Source organism: Hoplias malabaricus, chromosome 3, assembly GCF_029633855.1.
Source record: "Hoplias malabaricus isolate fHopMal1 chromosome 3, fHopMal1.hap1, whole genome shotgun sequence".
In the NCBI taxonomy this organism is placed as follows: Eukaryota; Metazoa; Chordata; class Actinopteri; order Characiformes; family Erythrinidae; genus Hoplias; species Hoplias malabaricus.
In genome coordinates, this window is record NC_089802.1 from 71,452,924 (window position 1) to 71,468,695 (window position 15,772).

General features: G+C 39.1%; 1 protein-coding gene across 5 annotated transcripts; it reads left to right on the top strand.

Annotated features, from left to right (window-relative positions):
- The first annotated feature begins 328 nt into the window (after positions 1-328).
- On the top strand, positions 329-14,829 carry slc15a1b (solute carrier family 15 member 1b). 5 transcript variants are annotated; one of them, XM_066663566.1, is made up of 25 exons: positions 329-356; positions 750-800; positions 3,241-3,323; positions 3,744-3,781; positions 3,915-3,999; positions 4,188-4,329; positions 4,607-4,726; positions 5,232-5,331; positions 6,340-6,430; positions 6,844-6,927; positions 7,065-7,147; positions 7,348-7,434; positions 7,597-7,686; positions 7,872-7,916; positions 8,012-8,044; positions 8,197-8,285; positions 9,161-9,242; positions 9,335-9,451; positions 9,872-10,006; positions 10,097-10,143; positions 11,081-11,185; positions 11,410-11,524; positions 11,873-12,010; positions 12,106-12,213; positions 13,571-14,829. In XM_066663566.1, exons 3-25 carry the CDS (start codon positions 3,293-3,295, stop codon positions 13,787-13,789), a joined length of 2,184 nt encoding a protein of 727 aa, XP_066519663.1. In that variant the 5' UTR covers positions 329-356; positions 750-800; positions 3,241-3,292; the 3' UTR covers positions 13,790-14,829. The 5 variants fall into 5 exon arrangements, with proteins under 5 accessions (XP_066519663.1, XP_066519665.1, XP_066519662.1 ...); XM_066663568.1 differs by lacking the exons at positions 329-356; positions 750-800 and adding an exon at positions 453-482; XM_066663565.1 differs by lacking the exon at positions 329-356 and having other exon boundaries at positions 703-800; positions 3,145-3,323.
- Positions 14,830-15,772: the final 943 nt, after the last annotated feature.

Below are 15,772 nucleotides of genomic sequence, written 5' to 3' on the forward strand. Positions count from 1 at the left end.
GGTCCATACATCAATTGGTCCAACAGGGTTTATTTGGCTAGAGGCTCATTCTCAGTGCTGCAGTGTCACTGATGTGGTGATGAAATGTTAGTGTTTGTGGTACTGGTATGAGTGGATCAGACTGAGTCCTGTGTCCACGATCAAGGTCTAGAGGAGCACCAACACAAATTACAGCAACAGATGAGCAACCCTCTCTGTCTTTATAGAGATTTTGTCTTTCAAAATTTTGGCGTGCAGTGTTTAAAAACTCCAGCAGCACTGCTGTGTCTGCTCCAGTCACACTACTGCATTACACATAAAAATGTCACCAAAAACAACCAAATAATCCCTGCTCTGTTGTGGTCCTGGTCACAGAGGTATGCAGAGCAATAGCTTGACTATACTGTGTAAATGTGATTGTAACTGTATGCTTAGTTGAGTTGATAAAATGTACAGTGAGTGTGGAAACAAGGTGGTCAAAAGTTTGGTATCTCTAGAGCAAGGTGAGACACGTTTTAGGCACTTAGATGTGTCTTTTAAATTTCTTTTTGTGGCTTTTAAGCAGTTAGAATGAGTAACTCTTTAATATTCATTACCTGGTGAAGTTAAGTGCCCAAAAACCCCATTCTCTAGCAATGAACAGCTTTTATTGGGTGCCCTGTCCACAACTGTTTTGCAAAAGCAAACAGAAACGTGAAAAGATAAAATGATTTGCATTTTCACAAGAGTAGCAGTTTAATTTACGTCCAGCTTTATGTCTCTTACCTCAGGCCGTTTAACGAACTCCACCTCCGCCATTCAGGCTTCAGTAGAAACGCGAGGTGAGTCTGTAAACGGTTTAAAAGCCCACTTTTTGAATGACTCAAATTACGACTCTATTTACGTTGTCTGAATCTCTGGTCGCTGCATTTACACTTGGCTTCCCTCAGCTCCAGAAAAGGTTTGGCGCCATTCTCTTTTACGCGCTGTAAAACTATACTCTGAATATTATATCGTCATATTAAATTAAAAGGTGTCATTAAAGATGGCTATAATTTTTTATGTTAAATAATATATTGTTAATGTGTAAAGCTCTGTAGCAAACAACATGGACGTACTGAGACAGAACAAATGTGTAACGCATTTGTGTTAGTTTTGTTACCGCTAGAAAGTAGAGAACTAGCATGTAGCACAGAGCCGGCTGCGTCAGCCAAAAATAAACTTAATATTTAGAGAACAGGGAAATCTGGACCCATCCATTATTGAGCCCTGCTGGGAGCACTTCATAAAACAAGGTTAAATTAATTAAATGAATGCTTATTAAACGTTATTTTTAAGGGATGCGCCAGCAGGGCAGCTTAGACATCTATACCCTCGGGTTTAACAAATTTGATTTTTAATAGGATTTATGAACTATTCTCAGATTAGCAAACAAGGCTATTAGTGTCATACTATGAATACTTAAGGGCGTTTTTTTGTTGTTGTTTTAAGACTTAGGGGTGTCCATTCTTCATCTAAACTTTGGTCAGAGTAAACGTTTAAATAGGGTGACCAGACGTCCTCTTTTACCCGGACATGTCCTCTTTTTTAGACTTAAAAAATGTCCGGGATTTTGTTTTTCCAGCGTTTACATTGAATTTCGAGAAGAGTTTCGTTCACAAACTAGTCCCGCCCTCCCCTACTCCGGTTGGTCCGCTTGAGTGAGAAGGGGGCGTGGTGAAGTAGACTAAAATCTTCTGATTGGACGGTCTGACTGTAGAGCTACCGTTATTGGTCGATAACCTCGTTCACCCCGCCACCATCTCATATCTGGTCACCCTATTTTATGATTTTCATGATTAATTTCATTGAAACCCATCTTTAATGGCAGCAAAATATTAGAAATAACTAGTTATATATGGAAACCAGACCAACGATAACTTTTACGGACTAATTGAAATCAGGCGCAGCTGGTCCAACAATGAACTATGAACATCTCGGGTCCATCTTTGTTCCCTGGTTTTACAAAATAAAATGTTAGATGTTCTGTCTGTCACGTACACAAATCTTAACATTTCACTAGTCTCACTGAATTATGGTATATAATACATTTTCTCTACACTAAAATTCGCACTGCATTGTGAGACTTTTATTGTGTTATATACAGTGGGTCAGATTTGTAACTGAGAATTAAAAATGGCCAACACTTATGCAGTGCAAGATTTCTGTAATAGGGAGTGATTCTGAACGTAGCTTTGGTGAAGATAGCACCACTCAGCTTTTTCAGAGGGAAATGTGTAACTGGGGTCATGTCGGGGGTCATATCTGTGGGCATTGTTTGCAAAACTGATAGCACAGATTTCCAATTTGTAAAAAATTACTAAATTAAAAAGGGCACTTTATAAACCTGTGGGCAGAGTTTGTAAATGAATGTACAGTTTACCAATACATACAAAAATATTAAAACAAGAAAATGGTTTAGAAATCTATGAATAGCTATAGATTATTCACTGAAAGTGCTGGTTTAAAAAGTTGGTCTACTAGTGACCCCTGGATGTCTCCATAGAATAGTGATGATTTTTATACAATTTCTTAAAAAATTTGAAAATACCTGCTGCTACTTTTAAGGTGAAAATTTCCCAAAAAAGACTCATAATGGTTTTGAAAGTATTCATGTTTCACTAACTGCCATTCGCTGTTTAAAAAAGTGTTGGTCCTGAACCTTTATATATATACTTTTGCAAATACTTTTTAAAGTTACTGCTTGTATTCAGTTGCATTAAGCATTTAATTAATAACGTTTGTATACATGTATACAACGTGTAATGTTTGAAGTAGTGAGTTTTTTGACTCTGCTAATTGTATTAGCTGATTATTAAATTTTTATATTAGAACAGGAATAGACATGTCTGCATTATCTAACTCTAATGCTGGATATCTAATGAAACACCAAGCTCTTCCTTTAGTTTACATTCTACGTTCTGATCGTGGTGCTGTGCATAAGTTTCTATGTGTTGACAGTTAAGTTGTTTTGGCCTTGAACACTTGAGAGTGGTTCCCAGGACTTTTTTTTTTGCAGATTACCAGGTATTTAATTTATTGTGATGATTAAACACACACACGCTCACACAGATACTGATATTCTGGTCTAGTGGGTAATAAATGGGACCACAGTCCACACCATTGCCCTTTTTTTTTTTTCCACAGTGCAGGTTATATAAATCTGTGCTACCTGCTCTCAGCCTCTCACAGCATAGGGCACCTGGCTCAAATAGTGTTTGAGTGTGTGTGGTGTTTTACCAGTGGCTGTGTGTATATCACCATTAACGGATATTCAGTAGGAGAGAAGTAAGAGATGAAGTCAGAAAAAGCAGACATCATGGAAGGTGAGTGGTCCAGGAATTGGATCGTTTTTTTTAATACAATTCTAATACAGCATATTGTGGATTAATATGACATGAATTCTATGAAAATTAAGAATCATACTGACCACCGGTAACTCAAAGATATGTTTGCCAAGGCATCAAAGGGAAGCACGTTATATATTATTATTATTAGCATGGATATCATGTTCATCTGCATTTATCTGATCATGGATCCTTTAGATGGAGCTAAACCCTTTGGTCAGTTGACATTATTGTAATGATGCTTATCATCTTGTGGTACATTTATGTTCTGGGTCCTTGAATTGTGACATTGTAATGTTTACATTAGAGTTTGTTTGTTGTTTATAATTTCCATATTCAGTTTATGAGCATTTGAACAATTTTTTCCATTTGACATTTAAAGTACTTTGTGTTTTGCAGACAAAGAGCAGGGGCGGGGACGGAAGAAAAACAATCAGGTAAGCTTAAGATATTATATATTCAGTATAATGCTATAAATACAGTAAGTATAATGCTATGTGTATACGCTCAGTATCTTTGAAATCAGTGATTGAACTGGCTCTGTACATTGTGTTCTTCCTTTGTGCACAGGTGGAGTGCTGTGGCTATCCACTCAGTATTTTCTTTATTGTTGTGAATGAGTTCTGCGAGCGGTTCTCCTACTATGGCATGCGAGGTGAGTTTAGAACGCTACACACAGACACACTCGGAGTAATGTCTGACATGTGAACTTTAGGCCACAGTTAGGATTGCTTATCATCTGTTTTAAACAAATTCCTTTGTCATTTTTCCAACTTCTCCCACGTCTCTTCCATCTTTCCCTGCTTCCCTCCCCTCTTTGTGCTTCTCCTCGTTTCTCTGCAGCGGTGCTTGTGCTCTACTTCCGTTATTTCCTGCGCTGGGATGATGACCTTGCCACCACCATCTACCACACCTTTGTGGCCCTGTGCTACCTGACACCCATCCTGGGGGCCATCGTGGCTGACTCCTGGTTGGGAAAGTTTAAGTGAGTGAGAGGTTTTCTTATCACCTCATGATTTGGTTCTGATGGGTTTGCCATCTGCATTTTCGGTGCGATACTCATGTATTAAAGTCGTATAAATTAAAGTGAAAATAGACAGTAAACATTACTTAAGCTTGCAGTTTGCATTTGCATAGAAGTTTAATATTTAGTGGATATTTATGCCCTATGAATGTATGCTTAACAGTCCCATCCTTTCATTGTATAAAAGTAAATGTGGTATATCTTCTCTTTATTTATCTCTCTGTCTCTGTCTCTGCAGGACAATAGTGTATCTGTCAATTGTGTACACTATTGGTCAAGCAGTCATGGCAGTCAGCGCCATCCATGACATTACAGACTCCAACCAGGACGGCACACCTGATAACATGACTTTGCATGTGTGAGTTATCCCACCAGGAAAACACACACACACACACACACACACGTGCATAGCCACACACATTTAAAGCCCCTGTCATAAAAACTTCATACACTAATGTCTGAATACTTCCTCTACCCACACATGAACATTAAACCCAGTGTGTGCGCATGTAGCATAAGATTACTTCATGGCCTAACGTCATCAGACCTCATGTCAACCAAGCATCCTTCAGTAAATGTCCAATCACTGCCTTTCAAAATATGGGACACTCGTATTTTGGGTAATGTTTAAAAAATATCTGCTGGTATGAAACTGGGAGTTTTTTTTTGCCATTATCCTTTGCTAAAAACTGTAAACTGAAATACACTTGGACTAAAGTCAGAGGGATAAGTTGGCTGTTTCAGGAGCATAAACATTGACCAGGGCACCCACTTTGCCATGGAGCTAAGAATAGGAATTCTAATGTGATTAAAATGCATTTCTAATAATAAATATGAATTTTAATATATGTTTTTGACATTAGTGCCCTGTCGATGGTGGGTCTGTTTCTCATCGCTGTGGGAACAGGAGGAATCAAACCCTGTGTGGCAGCCTTCGGTGGAGACCAGTTTGAGGACCACCAGGTGCATAAACTCACACACACACAAACACACACATGTACACTTGTACACACAGGAACATTCCTGCACAGTTTAATATGGTGAAAATGGCAATGTTATAATAGTTATGTTAGCAGCCTCGAAAGAACATTCCAGGTGAATTTTATTGACTCATCAATTTTTTGGTCAAATTCTGCAGCTTGAGTGCAGGTGTCATTACATCAGATTGACTATGAAATTCTCAAATTAATATAAGTCTTTAATAGAGTTTTCTCTTAAATTGTTATGCTCATAATACAGTTGTGTCATATTAGGAAATTATGCAAAATTAATTAGCTTCACAGTAGGCCTTAGACTTTTGGAAACCTATGTACTGTGCATTGCATAACTGTATTTTGCACACTGGAACCACAGTGTGTGTGTGTGTGTGTGTGTGTGCAAATGCAGTGAGACAGCTTTCTCTGTCTGTATCAGTAGTGCTGGCATTAAAGAGCTCAGGGTCCACTCATATGACTGACAAAGATTAGATACAACACACAGATAAATATAGATGATAATTGCACATGGATTATTACTGATTATTGTCTACTGCACCCTTTTTTTATGCCAGCAGACAGAGCAAGATTCTATCATAAAATAATTGGGCAATAAAAATCTCTTAACATTCACTGAAATTTTCTCTGAGACACTATTTATCTGAGCAGTAAGAGTTTATTTGCTCATAAAAACAAATAAAACGATTACAGTATGCAGTGATACTCCGTGTCAATGTGTTGTTTTTTTGTCCAAATCTTTCCTCGTGGCAGCCTAGTATTATCTGAGATCATCATCCAATACCTACTTTTACGTGTTAATAAATACAGTATGTTGAATACATAAATTCAGTATGTTGTTGATTTAAGAAATCTCAGAGGAGAATATCTGGAAACAACCTTGGTTCTTCTGAATTGCTCACAAAACGTCTAAAAATCCTTTTACTCTTACTGTACATGTATGTTTGTGTTTATTATGTGTTTTGTTGTGATTGTACAGGAAAAGCAGAGAAGCACTTTCTTCTCCATCTTCTATCTCTCCATCAACGCAGGCAGTCTGCTCTCCACCGTGATCACACCCATTCTCAGAGGTGTGTGTTTGTTTCAAAAACAAGAATACAACATACTTGTTAGTTGCAGATGCACACATTTCTGGGCACATGCTCATCTAAGATGTCTTCCCAAGTAAAGGGTAGTAATATGTCGCGCAGCTGTAACAGCAGTTCTACACATTTAAATTTTGATGGCATTAAGCCACAAACATGTTAGTCAGATCATGTATGATGATCAGTTCTGGATCATAAAGTCATTGTACTGCTATACAGCCCAGTGCTCCCTTCTACCCAGCTGCCCACACTGAGCATGATGAACATGTGCCATTTTCTGTGGAGATAATCTGTGCAGAGAAAGTAAACAAAATGAATAACTATAAGGGTTTCTGCAAAAATGTGGACATGTAATGGACGTTTGTATTTATTGGATGTGTTTCTCATCTCTCTCACAGCTCAGGAGTGTGGAATTAACTCCCAACAGAAGTGTTATCCTCTGGCGTTTGGTGTGCCGGCTGCTCTCATGGCTGTTGCTCTGAGTAAGTCAAAAAGTCAAACTGACTGAACTTCATCTTAATCCCAAAAATCTGAGAGATTTAGTATCTGAAATTCCCGCGTGTGGCCACAAGGCGGTAGTGTAGCTCAGTTTAATAAGAGCTGGGTCTTTTCTCTGCAGTTGTGTTTATTGCTGGAAGTGGAATGTACACTAAAACAGACCCCAAAGGAAACATCATGCTGGAGGTCTGCAAGTGCATTGGAGTAAGTGTATCTCTTTATTTATGTATGATTTAAGAACATTCGTGTCTGTGAACCAAAATATCAAATTAATATTGTTTGATTTGGCCTGTTGTAAATGATACAATAAACAAAATGCACTTATTATAGAAATATAATGTGTTTTAGGTGAACATTGATCCAGAAGATTTTAACAATTTATTTTTTCTTTCTTTCTGCTGCAGTTTGCCATTAAGAACCGCTTTAATCACCGCAGCAGCCAGTACCCCAAGAGAGAGCACTGGATGGACTGGGCCAACGAGAAATATGACGTTAGTTACATCTCTCACACACACACACACACACACACACAATTTACATTCTTGTTACTTTAAATCAACAGAGACCCACAAATAACTGAGAATGTATTGTGAACACACACAAATGTATTTATTTACGCTCTAAATCTTCTCTCTCTCTCTGTCCCTCTACAGAAGCTGCTGATTGCTCAGGTGAAGATGGTGCTGAAAGTTCTCTTTCTTTACATCCCACTGCCCATGTTCTGGGCTTTGTTTGACCAACAGGTAAGAGCACACACACACACACACTCACACAGGAATCAGGATGTGAAGCCTTGCATTTATCCCTTCTGGTTTAAATCCTCCTTTTATATCAAAGTGATGATCCTTTAGTCAGAGATTCTGAGATGTTCAACAAAAAACTCTCTTTCTCTTTCTCTCTTTTTCTCTCTCTCTCTCTCTCTCTGCAGGGTTCTCGCTGGACTCTCCAGGCCACAACTATGGATGGCAACTTTGTAAGTCCAAAGCAGTGGCATACCATGTGCAATCATAAGTCATTATAGAAAGTGCAGTTTTTTCTAAAAGGTTAGTTTTTCTTTTTCTTTCTCAGGGTGCCTTCATCGTGGAGCCGGATCAGATGCAGGTGAGATTATTCACTGATTTAATTTTACCTCTCAAACTGTATGGCTTGTGGTGAGTGGTAACCGTCCCAGGACTGTGTAACATGATGCAGTGGATGTGTGAAATTCATCAGAGTTTGCTGTAATCTCATTTCCTGTTGTGTGCTCATTACAGACCGTGAATCCCATTTTGATCCTGGTGCTGGTGCCTATTGTGGACAGCGCGGTGTATCCACTCATTAAGAAATGTGGCCTGAACTTCACGTGAGTGCTGGCATTAACAGCAGCATACGCTAACTTTAAAATGTTTGGAAGTATTATTCAGATACATATATTTAATTAAAAATAATGCTTTTAGTGCTTTCTGGAATTAAATCTTAATGAATTAAATGTGATACAGTGATTTAAATGTGATTGTGTTCTTGTCACAAGCCACACTACTCTGATAGAATGCCCCCATATGTGAGTGGGTATCAGTGATATAGGGAAAAAACAACAGAGCAGCTACCAGCAAACACAGAGTATGCTGTACTTTGGATGTTGAAATATGTTCGGCCAGCGTGAGGATACAGCATGACCAGCTAAACCAAAACCAGCCAAGAATGAATTCATAAGCATTAATTAACATCTAGGGGCGGCACGGTGGTGCGGCAGGTAGTGTCACAGTCACACAGTGACACTGGGTTCGATTCCCGCTCCGGGTGACTGTCTGTGAGGAGTGTGGTGTGTTCTCCCTGTGTCCGCATGGGTTTCCTCCCACAATCCAAAAACACACGTTGGTAGGTGGATTGACGACTCAAAAGTGTCCGTAGGTGTGAGTGAATGTGTGTGTTGCCCTGTGAAGGACTGGCGCCCCCTCCAGGGTGTATTCCTGCCTTGTGCCCAATGATTCCAGGTAGGCTCTGGACCCACCGCGACCCTGAACTGGATAAGGGTTACAGATAATGAATGAATGAATGAATAATTAACAGCTTCTGGCATACATAGTAACGTTGATAGTACATCTAGTACAATTTATCTGCAAACTCGTTACATATTATACAGAGCTGTTATTCCAGATATGACAGCAGTAATTTCTATCTGTAGCGAGAGAACACAGATTACAAGTGTGTGATGTTTGTGTGTTTTGTCTCTCTCAGGCCTCTGAAAAGGATGACTGTGGGTATGTTCTTGGCAGGATTAGCATTTGTGGCTGCAGCACTGGTGCAGATGCAGATTGATGTAATTACACACACAGCTCAGCTCATTTTTCCATGTGAATATTCCTGCTGTTATTTCGTTTGTTATATTTTTCTCTCTCTCTCATTTCTCAGCAAACTCTCCCCAAGTTCCCGTCAGCCTCTGAATCTCAAATGAAATTCCTAAACTTGGAAAACAGTTCGTTGTCTGTATCCGTGAATGATAATCAGTTTGTTATCCCAGCCTTTCGGGTAAATATACACTCAGCAAACCACTGCGTTCAGGCTTTTATCTATTACCTTCAATCAAAACCCCCACCTTTTCTTTAAGGGTTAATATGTGTACATGGTTGAGCCTCTGTATTTACGCTGGTGATCACTAAATTTAAGAGGCAGGTCTACAGATTTTTGGACACAGGATATGAACAGACTCAGTACCATTTATGAATATAGCTACCAATGCTGTTTTTGAATATTATTTAAATATTAAGCAACTAGAGTTTTGGTTAGGATTTATTTATTCACAATATCTACAGAATGTCACCAGAAAACATCTCCCTTTTTACTTAAATCAGTGGACATCAGGAGCTTAAGAAGAACGTTTCATAGAACTGTATGTGATATTTCTGAACAGAAGATAATAAGAAATTTATTTTACATTTATTTCTACAGTCCACAGAAAACTATCTGACGATTAATACGGACACAGCAAAAGTAGCAGTGGGGGAAGGGGCTGTTTTCACTGTCAGTTTGGTCAAAGGACAACGGGAAACATTTCTGCTCAGCTCCACCGGAGTCTCAGGCAGCGTAAGTGCTGAATATTATGTTCTTAGTATTTTTATACACGTGACAGCGTGTCACTGAGGCTGTCTAATCATTTTCTTGCTTTGTTCTCAGAGTATAGATGTAAGGACCAAACCTGAGCAAGGAAACAATGACATCAGGTCAGTTTGTCATCGTTTATTAATCCGTATGAAACCGTTTGAATGATCAGGGTAGTTCTTGAAGGTAATTGAGTTTAAAAATGTACTTAAAGAAGGGATCAGACATTTTTCTCCATTGTTATGAAACCCTGAGGCTTGCTGGCCTGGATGTATCAGAGATTCTGTTCTAAAGTTCATTTCTAGATGCATTTGACAACCACTTTTTGATATTGGGATGTTCAGAACAGTCTCGGCGCACTCTGTATTAAAGTGCCTTTTGATCTCATGCACTCTAAAAAGAGAGACTCCGGCCCTAAAGATGAAAATCAACAGGATGTTGTGTTGATGATCTGGTGTATCATAATATCAAGATACCTCTGTTTAGCCTCATTCCTCTGATGAGATCTTGAAAAGATGGACAGATACAGGGAACGGTTGAACTGATTTTCTGCACTGTTTTATCACAAATATATAAAAAAATAAACATCGTCAAACATTAAATGTAATGCATGGGTTTGTTTGAAGACTCCAGAGGATTAAATAGAGTTGCCTCCGTGTGGGAACCCACTGTGTGGAGCATAAACTGAATAATTGTAGTAGTAAGTATAACTGGTTGCTCCTTGAAGTAATAATGTTACTTCACTGAAGTAATGAGTCAGGTGTAAATAGGAGAATAGTGGAGACTAGGCTCAGTGGGGGTGGAAACATAAGACCATCACATATATGCTTTTCTGTGGAGATTGTACAGACTGGGCCAGTAGAGTGGTCCGAACTGTGTGCCCTTTAAAAGGTGACATTTAGTTTAATTATGAGTACTGTCTACAAACTTTTGGACAGTGTGTCCTCCTGTGAAAATCTTCAGAGAATCTCAGATGTTTACACACACATAACTCAGCACACATTTATTATCTAGAGGAGCTAGTTTCCAGATTTAAATGCTTTTTGTTTTTGGTTCTAGGTTCGTAAATGGCTTTAGGACAATTCTGAATGTGACAGGTCCTAAAGACCTAGGTGCTGTCATTCCCAACAACTTCAGCGAGTACGCCTCCGTCCAACAGGGAAAGTAAGTATATTACACAGCTCTTTATGTTGATTCCTTTCACAGTTAAATTACAAAATGTAGAAACATTTAAAAAGACTGGAGGAACAATTTACAGCTTTTATGAGGACATACTTAATATGCTACTATCTAACATTAGATGATCTGTGCAGTTAAATCATCATCTTCAAAGTAAGTACAGGTACTTGGCAGGAAGAGTAACCTATTTGCTTTCTGGTGTGTTTTAGACAAACCTTCACTATATTAAATGATGGAGGACAGACGTGTGACTATTCCATGAGCCTGGGATTTGGAAGCTCCTACACAGTTTTCATTCCCAGCTCCTTCGAATTTGGATCCAATGTAAGTCACCGACACAACAAAGACACATGTAAAAAACACCGAACCACAACAAAGTCCTTTGAAAAGCCGTCATATGTGCACAAGCAGTTGTTTCCACTCGTACAACTAAGATGTGCACAGGTAGCAGAAGCCGTGCCCATCTTCAGCCAGACTTTAGAAGATCCTGGCATAAGAGCAACATATAATGTGTATATATACATATATAATGTGTGCATGTGCCACACTTCCGGGTTTTTTCTTGTTACTGTACCTGCTTAAAAGGCATTAAAATGTGAAAGCTGACATGCAGCAGTGATTGAGCTGGTACATCGCTTAAATCTCACTGTGTTTTGTTTGCATTCCTTTCAGTGCTCAGCCACCATCCAGGCCACACAAGACATCCAGCCCAACACTATCCACATGGCCTGGCAGATCCCTCAGTACTTCCTCATGACATGTGGAGAGGTGATCTTCTCTGTCACTGGTCTGGAGTTCTCTTACTCACAGGTAGGGGGCGCTGTCTGTTCAGTTGCTTACACCACATTGAAAGAAATACAGTATGCTGAAAATGACAACAACGTTTTCTGTCTGTCACCGTTCAGGCGCCTAGCAACATGAAGTCTGTCCTTCAAGCTGGCTGGCTCCTGACTGTTGCTGTGGGGAACATTATTGTGCTAATTGTAGCTGAAGCTGGACAACTTCCTGAACAGGTGACGCATCTTAGGCTTCATCTCAGTAATAACTGACTTTTGATGTGACATTTCTAATTCTAACAACAGGACATTTTCATAGTTTAAAAAGCATGGCAACTTACAGTGAATGTATTCAATCAACTAAAACATATCTGGTGTTGAGATCTGAGTCAGTTAGCGCTCTACCGGAATCATGCATTTTTTATGCGTTTTATCCACTGAGTAGAAAACATTGTGACAAAAAAATCTCAGAAACTACTTTAGTGTTTTTAACGGGGTTTGATTTAGTCGTGTATTTTTCACAGATCTTATCATTGGCTGTAGGTTTCTAATGCTTATTAGCTACATTAGCCTCATAAATTTAGTAACATATTACATATATCTGAAATTCTTCTTACTGAATATGAGATGTGTGAAAAGACAAGCAAGAGGCTAATAGGTGGATTACAAGCTTCCATTACTTGTTACATTATTAACCATAGTCACTGTAGCATCACATTATCATTGTCTTAAAGGCTAAGCACCACTTAATGGACCTCCATGAATATTTCACATTATTTTAGTTACTGACATATATAAGTATGAATTAAAATGAAAATAGCAGCTTAATTTGCTTTAAAACTGACAATTTTATTAAATTGACGGAAAAACCCGAGCTCACTACGGAAATTCTTGAACGCAACGGTGTAACGTCACTGGTGGACAACAGCTGAACAACGCCGCGGTAAAACACCGTTATGACTGACTGTTATGACAGTATCTAGCTAAATAACCAACATTGTTCATGACAATAGCCTAGCAATAAGCTAAACTCAAATGTAGAGGTACCGTTATTCTTGTAAATGTGATCGAAGTCGAACTCGAATTCATCCGACACTATAAACCTCCGTAATGCAGCTACGTAGCCGAGTATAATCTGAGCCACCGAGTTTAGCAAGTCAAGCTGTACCAACTGTCTTTTAAACCTTATTCCTTGAATTAGTAAGAAATAACATGTTTTCTGACTATCAATAAACACAAGTTAGGAACTCAAATTCCACTGTATTTATTTGTTTCACACTTTCATATCGCTGGTGCTTAGACTTTAACATGATTCAACTGGGACATCTAGCTTCTGTAATGGACAGTCTGACATGCTACATAGAGTGCTCAAGATTAAGACCGCCTTGGTCTTCTTAGTTATAAAAAGAGGTCTTTATAAAGGTTCATGTCAAGCCTTATGTAGGCACTGAATGTTAATGATGTTTCTCTGAACTGCTTCTTTAGATAAAAAAAAACATTGATTCTTGGGGAAAAGTGAATTCATAACACCATTGTATAAAAACAAATGAAGACCTGTTATATCAGTGTTAACTCTTCACTCTCTGATCCACAGTGGGCCGAATACGTGCTTTTCGCTTCTCTCTTGCTGTGTGTGTGCATCATATTCGCCGTCATGGCCTACTTCTACACCTACATGGACCCGGCTGAGATCGAGGCCAAATTTGCTAGAGAGGGCTCTGGAGACGAGGAAAAAAAGAGGAAAGGTCTGGAGATGGACGGCATGTCAGGCTCAGCTGAGAAATCTGAGGAACAGAAACAGACCAAGATCTAAACCCCTCACCTCTGCTTCTTCCTGCTGCCTTCTCTATAAAGGATGTGTCTGCTGGTCCGGGACGTTCTTTTTTTTGTTTGTTTTGTTTTCTTTTAGTATCTCAGAAAGAGGGGATATCATGGTGTAACAGCTTCTGGACCAGTGCTGAAAAGCATAATTTATTTGAAGGGGAGTGAGTGACTGGTGGTCCAAGGCCAGAGGGTTGGGGTTTGAGGTCTGTTAATGGCCTTGCTTCAGAATGGTGCATTTGAACTAGTCTCCCTTTGAGAGATTGACTGAATAAAAGCAGAGAAATAGTCAAACTTCCAAAATGTCTCCAGGAGAAAAAGAAATATCCAAAATAAGACCGTAATCTGTTAAACATTTTCTGAAATCACTGAAACACAGCAGTTTTCTTTTGTTTCCTGAGAAACAACACCTGGGATTTCTCCTCGATCAAAATATTGTCTCACAAATTAAATAATTTACTTAAGAAAACAATAAGATCTCATCGTCTCATGCTGCTCATGCTCTTCACACCTGTCTCCAGAATTTCAGGAGGCAAAGTACAGTATTTAATCTGCATTTATTTTCTCTTGCAACTTAGAAATGTTGCTCAGAAAAACATTTCCCTTCAGGAAAGAAGAATGTTCCACTCACGCTTTCTAAAAGCTCAAATCAGGGGTAATTACGGTGGCAGTTTATTTTGCCCTGTACTAATCGAGTGTATATTTTTCCTGAAATATTTCCAAATGTATATTTTTTATAAGGGATACCAACATGGAAAATGCAATAATTTAGCACATGTATTTAATGTGTTAAAGTGTAAAGCTGTATGTATTTTGTAGTATTATGATGTTTTTGTATGTAACGTTAACAGGAGCTTTTTGCATTAATATGCACTTCCAGTTCAGTAAATTGTAAAATACTAATATCAATATCAATAAAGGTTTATCTGATATATACTGTTGTCTTTTGTCTATGAACAGTTGATTCATTGTTTGTCTGTATCTGATTATCCAATTCAGGGTCACGTTGGGTCAAGGGCCTACCCAGAATTATGGGGCGCAAACTGGGAACACACCCAATCCCTCACAGGGCGACACATTCTGACACACTCACACCTATGGACACTTCTTCGTAGACGGTCCACCTACTAACGTGTGTTTTTGGACTGTAGGAGGAAACCCACAGATAAGGGGAGAACACAAACTCCTCACAGTTAATTTAACACCGCTCCAAACAAAGTTCAAGCAAGTCTCAACCAATCAGATGTTGTAATCTTAAGTACTTCCGTGGAACTCTAAAAACACATGAAATCACAGATCTGATCTGAGACTCTACAGCCTGGGCGAGATAAATGATCTTATTTAGCACTTTCTTAGAGACTCAACAGGCTTTATATTTCTTGGTACACCATCATTGTCCAAGGTGCAAGGAGACAGTAGCCAATTCACACCACTGCTCACCACACATCAGATATGATGACGGATGAGGGAATGGCTGAAGCAATTATTAGAAGATAAGGATAATGCAGTGACTACAAATGGCCGCAGTGGTGACGTAGCCAGATGTCTCTTTTTGAGGGAATAACTCAGAATCTTTAGACGTACTCAGTGTCAGGACCTTGGTTTTATATTTATATATATATTTATTTGTTCCCGTCACTGCACTCAGACATTGGAGTCCACACAGATCACAAGGACAGCAACCGTGTAAGTCGCACCATCACCAATTCCAGCAGCCATTCAAGCTTTTCCTGGAGGTCACCCGTCCAAGTACGGGACAGGTCCAAACCTGCTTACCTTCAGTGGGTTCACGTGTTCTGACGTTAAGGCCCCATGGCAGTCAGCTCCATCTCAAGAAGAGTATATTTCTATGAACTGTTGGTGGTGCCATTGTTCTTGAGTCCACTAAAGTAAAAAATAAAGGCCTGATATTTTCTTAAAAGCAGTAAAATTACACACATGCCCATTTAAGCCTTACTTGGATGCCACGTTTTTG

What these genes read in the sequence shown, in the direction of transcription:
- slc15a1b (XM_066663566.1), top strand. Translation starts at nt 3,293, where the DNA reads ATGAAGTCAGAAAAAGCAGACATCATGGAAG. An exon ending in AGGTCTGCAAGTGCATTGGA is followed by an intron (nt 7,148 to 7,347) that starts GTAAGTGTATCT and finishes TTTCTGCTGCAG; the next exon opens with TTTGCCATTAAGAACCGCTT. An exon ending in AAATGTGGCCTGAACTTCAC is followed by an intron (nt 8,286 to 9,160) that starts GTGAGTGCTGGC and finishes TGTCTCTCTCAG; the next exon opens with GCCTCTGAAAAGGATGACTG.